At 36.0% G+C, this 6000-nt stretch overlaps 1 protein-coding gene across 1 annotated transcript; it reads left to right on the forward strand.

Moving 5' to 3' along the window:
• The first annotated feature begins 2520 nt into the window (after positions 1–2520).
• Positions 2521–3504, forward strand: or55e1 (odorant receptor, family 55, subfamily E, member 1). The gene has a single exon (XM_016255582.1). It carries the CDS (start codon positions 2521–2523, stop codon positions 3502–3504), a length of 984 nt encoding a protein of 327 aa, XP_016111068.1.
• The last annotated feature ends 2496 nt before the right edge of the window (positions 3505–6000 follow it).

Genomic DNA, 6000 nt, shown 5'->3' on the forward strand with positions numbered 1-6000 from the left:
CTGTGTTATGTCCCAGATGTTACATTTTATGTTATTAAATTGTTTATTGCTTTATTTTAGTGTCATATGTGTTACTATGATGAAGTTTTGTCTTTTTGTGTCTGACCCTGTGAATGTCTAAGCACTAGTCTTGGCCATTTTTATGGACAGGCCACAATGTACTCGGACTCATCATGTGGCTTGGTATAAGTAGATTGGTATATTAACATTATATCACTTAATTAAAATTTTCAGTTATAAGTTGAAAAATATACATCCATCAATATGTAATCCTGTAATACCAGAAACATTGTCACCATATTTTTACAGTGAATGTCTGCCAATCACAACAGCCATGATAGCGTTAAATTTAACAGGATTTTTTTTGTTGTTTTGTTTACTGTTTGACTTTAGTGTAATGTAAATGCAATGTTGTAATTCCTATTCATTAAAATTCCATTTATAACACATATAAATGTGCCAATGTGTACATTAAATACCTGACAGCTATTAACCTTCACTAACCTGGTGAGTATACGCAGGGCCAGATTTATGCATAGACATTCTAGGCACGTGCCTATGCTCGCTCGTCCAGGGGGGCCCAAACACAATGAAGAGATATATAATATTTTTGTTATACTATGGGCTATCAGTAAAAGTACCAAAACCCCAGAAGACATTGAGCAAATAAATATAACAAATAATAGGGTAAAAAATGACAAACTATTTCCAAATCTTCCACCTTTTTTATGTAGGCTACGGAAATCACGCTTTCCTTCTCCCAGTCTCTCTCACAGATGCACACCACAGTACAGACAGGCACTCACGCACACATGCGGAGACGCGAACAGAAACTTCTTGTCAGTGCTTCCCCGTGAATTTATCAGTAAAATAGATTTGCAGCTGAAAAACTACATGACATTTCTCAGTACATGACATTTCTCGAGGTTCTTGAAGCAGTTTAACTTAAAGATTCGCTATTAATAGATGCTGCTGCTGAACGCTCCTGAGAGACGCATAGACGCAGGTATTCACACACACTTAATCTCTCTCCCTCTCTAATAACTGCGTTAGCCTGCATATCAATGGCTCAAGCCTCCGCTATTAGCTCTAAAATGACATTTTTGGAATTTGCAACGGAAGGTTTGGGATGAGGTGCATAAAAACTTTATTAAACACACACAAGATTTCAGGACGGAAACATGTCAAATGTCTTGAAACAAATCATCTGAACAATTTCTTGATGTGTTGTTGTGACTCCAGGCCGTTAAAATTATTAGAGAAATAATGCACTCCCGAAGTGGTTATGTGGCCACAACGCAGCGCTTATATGGAACGGTCTTTCTCAGTTCTCAACAAATTAAGAACTACATTCGATTTTTATTGACTGAACGCACGCGCTTATTGCGAAAACACTGTAACTGTTTCCACTGATTAAGAAATACTTTTGTTTGCTTGGGTGGTAATATTAGGCCTATTATATTAATAGGGAAGGGGGGCCCAAAAATTTGTTTTGCCTATGTCACGAAAAGAGGTAAATCCGGCCCTGAGTATACGCTATATATTTTTTTAAATTCTCAATATTTTTATTTAGTTATTTAATACTTTTATAGGTGCAGGACGATAGTACAATGAAGCAATGGAGCTAAAATATGTTTGTTGTCAAGGATGTTGCAAGAGTTCAAGCTGCCTTACTGACCCCCCCTCTGCAGAAATAATGAACCCAAACAAAAATGATCAGGTAGCCTAATTGCTTCATTCTTCCTGGAACAATACCTTCATGCTTGTTTAGGTGATTGGAGTGAGGTCAAAATATATGATGTAAGTGGCTGTATAGTTTTTTGTCTTATTCCTATGGGAGCAGCGATCAAACTCAGTGTACAGTATATATGCTCCCATTCAAATGGCCTCAGGTCCTAATGGGGGCATCTGCTCTACAGGTGAATGACCAAACGACAGAGACACCAAGAAACTCGGTCAGGTACGTTTCACCATGCAGTGGATTCTGAGCAATTATGACCAAATTGAACCGAAAACGGATCATGTATTTTTATGTCATTAGGAATGAATGTATATGTCTATTGAAAATAAACCAGTGAGAATTCTCTGTGGTTTTGGGCTTTACTTTTGAATTTTAACTTTCACAATTACTTGTTTATTTGTTTTGTTGACAGTTTTCTTTACATCTAATTTACAAAGAGTAGTTAATACATTGTTGTTGTTAATGTCTGTACAGATGAGTACAGCTTGGGTACAAAGTTGTTAAGTGCCAACAAGTATATGGTTCTAGAAAAGACTTTGAAATGCACCAGACAATTGATTGATATTTCATAGATGATACATTTGCTGTAATTTCAAGTAATTGTGTCTAGTTACAATTTTGTGAAATGTGTGACAAGGAACATTTAATATAGAGGTCATGATGTGTTGCTGAATTATATGGCTCACCACAGACATGATATGTATTGAATTACCTGATAAATAATCATCCTTTTGTACTTACCCTATGAAATAGGTTGCTGTCACCACAATCAGAGTGCCATGATTGAGGAACTCCAAGGAGCAAACATCTCACATACAAAATTCTTATTTATGGGATTTCCAGAGATCTACAGATACAGACGTCTGCTTTTCCTGCCATTTTTTCTAAGTTACGTTTTGGTTGTGGTGGGGAATTCTTTGTTACTTTCTGTGATCAGAAATACCGAAAGTCTTCACAGTCCTATGTACATACTAGTGTCTGCTTTGGCGGTTGTCGACATCATTGTACCCACTGCCATTATCCCAGCAATGCTTCTCGGTTTCCTCTTTGACTTGAATGAGATATCTTTAACCGGATGTTTGACACAAATGTTTGTTACTCATTTCTTTTCTTCTGTAGAATCCACCATACTTTTAGCTATGGCTTTAGATCGCTTTGTGGCCATTTGCAAGCCATTACATTACATTGAGATCATGAACTCATCCATGTTTTTGAAAGCGCTTCTTTTCACACTGATCAGGAGTGGCACTATAATGTTTACACTGGTCGCTTTGGCTGCACCTCTGTCTTTTTGTGAGTCTAACATTATCCATCATTGCTACTGTGACCACATGGCTCTTGTTAGCTTGGCCTGTGATTCAATAAGCAAAAATAATGCAATGGGATTGGTTGTGATTATCTGTTTTGTGGGAATTGACATATCTGTTATTTTCTTCTCCTATGTAAAAATCTTGCATGTCGTGTTGGGGGCTGCAGCCGGAGAGGATCGTTGGAAAGCATTTCATACCTGTGGTACACACTTAATGGTTATGATGTGTTTTTACTTTGTAGGTAGTATTACCTTTCTCTCTCGAAATCTTAACATTCCAATCCCAGTTGATGTTAATACCTTTCTGGGTGTGATGTATATAGTATTTCCTGCAAGTGTCAATCCAATCATTTATGGTGTGCGGACAAAAGAAATAAGGAATGCTTTATTGAGAATGTTCAAAACAAATATTAATAGAGTTTCCATTGTAAAGGTTTCAACGATAAAGATTTGAGTGTCTGGGCAGTCTTTTAATTTGACACTTTAGTAATCACAGCTAATGAAACAGAAATGTTTGTAGTTCGATAAGTAGTCAGAAACAGTGATCATAACCAAATAAACCATGTCAATCTGCACCCTCTGAGAAACTTAAGTCTGTCCAACTGTGAGTTTCAGATAAACACCTTGTTAGTAAAGAAAACTCTATTGATTGACTAACTAATGTCCACTTTGGCTAGCTTTTACATAAACACTGTAATAAATGGATACACTGTGTGTGTTTTTCTATAAAATGGACATTTCTATGAAAATTAATAAAAGTAAAATTCAAAGAAATGGAAACAGTGTGCTTGTACCTTTAAGATTAGATCCTTCTTGCTAACACCCTATTTTAGGTGTGTTGGTTCACACTTAAAATAGGTGACCCAGGTAAAAAGAGTTATAAAGATAACAATCCTGTTGTTCATAGGAACAATCCAAAAAGTAGGAGCAAAACATTCTCATCTTTTCAGGAAGTAATATGTGGTTTTAGAGCCATTTCCTTTGCAAAATGTATTAAGAAAATTAATATTTTAGGTTTTTAGTCATTACACTGATGCCCTGATATTGTGCCCTTCAGCTTAATTTCAAAGTTTCAAAGTTAATTTCAAAGTTTCAAATACATTGTCACTGTTTGTTTACATGAGAAGGCACAGGTTGATCATTTGCTCAAACTTATTATACTCATTATGTTAACTCCAATGAAAGAGCTCTAAATTAAGCAGTGATAACAGAGTAAATGAGCTTAGGGATCATCAGAAATTCCCAAAGTGATCAAGTGTGCAAAGAGAGGGGCACTTCTAACCACTCCAGAGCTAATTAAATAACCATCCACAGCTGCTAATAATTAGCCACTCATGACCAAGTTGCTCAAACAGTAAATGTTAATGAATATAAACTGACTTACAAAGTAAACAAAAGGGCAATTTACATGAAGATCCCCATGTGCGCACGTTTTCAAGATTTTCAAGTATACTCATTATGTTAACTCCAATGAAAGAGCTCTAAATTAAGCAGTGATAACAGAGTAAATGAGCTTAGGGATCATCAGAAATTCCCAAAGTGATCAAGTGTGCAAAGAGAGGGGCACTTCTAACCACTCCAGAGCTAATTAAATAACCATCCACTTGACACAGCTGCTAATAATTAGCCACTCATGACCAGGTTGCTCAAACAGTAAATGTTAATGAATATAAACTGACTTACAAAGTAAACAAAAGGGCAATTTTCATGAAGATCCCCATGTGCGCACGTTTTCAAGATTGCATGTCTGAAAAAAACCATTACAAGTGGGAAGTTCATTAAATTGTCAAATTATAAAAAATAAATACAAATAAAAATGATTGATTGATTAGAAGAACTTGTGTAACTGTTGTAACTGTAAATAAAGTTGTTTTTTTTACTTGGTAACTATTGCAGAAACAGAACTGTAGGGTGACGTGGATGGTGAAGCTACGGTGGCAGAGAAGTGCTAAACAAATCACAATTCTGAAAACAAAATAACAAATTACAAACGCAAATGCAAGTCTAAAAAACTAAATAAGTCAGAAAACACAACGACAATTCAGACAAACCGGAAGAGGTAGGTATAGTTTGAGACAGCGCCATTGGTTTGGGATTACTCACCGCTGACTGGACGAGACATCTGTCAATCAACGTATACAGGAAGAACCAGCCGAAGAACAGCAGAGTCGTGATAGAAAGTTCGGAGATGGTATTAAAGTAGCTCAGTTTAAATGTTTTGTTTGAATTGCGGGGTGTCTATTTACATTTAGTTAAAAGTGGCTGTAACACATCAGCTCGAGTGGCGCAGGTGGTTAAGTGCTTGACTTTGGCTTTTTGACGCGATCGACCTGGGTTCGATCCCACCTTTTACCGAACTTTTTTTCCCTCCCTTTTCAAATCTCGTATTAGCAATGGATTCTATTTACACTAAGTGAAAATAGCAGTATTTTTAGCAATATGCTATTTACACTAAGAGCAAATACCTAGTTACACTATGTTAAAATAGCAGGATTTCTACTATCAAGTATGCTACTTGTTGCAAATAATGGCAATTATCTGCACTTCAGTATTGTAGTACATTATAAATGTAGTACATATACAATAATAACGTATTGAGTGTAAATTATAATTTTAATTATTAAATGGATGCCACCTTATTGGTACAATAAAGCCCTCCCTACACCTACCCGATACTTTATTTTCAACTTTTTGATTTTTTCCTTAATTTTTATTGAAAATAAATGCCTTTAAGATGTGATACGAGATTTGAAAAGTTCGGCAAAAGGTGGGATCGAACGCGTCAAAAAGCCAAGGGGACACGCTTAACCATCTGCGCCACTGGAGCTGATGTGTTACAACTACTTTTAACTAGACAATTACTAGACACGCCGTATTTTTTTATTTCATAGTAAGGGCAATTCATACAATACATTTAAACTGAGCTACTTTAATACCATCTCCGAACTTT

Source organism: Sinocyclocheilus grahami, unplaced genomic scaffold, assembly GCF_001515645.1.
Source record: "Sinocyclocheilus grahami isolate Dianchi unplaced genomic scaffold, SAMN03320097.WGS_v1.1 scaffold1349.1, whole genome shotgun sequence".
In the NCBI taxonomy this organism is placed as follows: domain Eukaryota; kingdom Metazoa; phylum Chordata; class Actinopteri; order Cypriniformes; family Cyprinidae; genus Sinocyclocheilus; species Sinocyclocheilus grahami.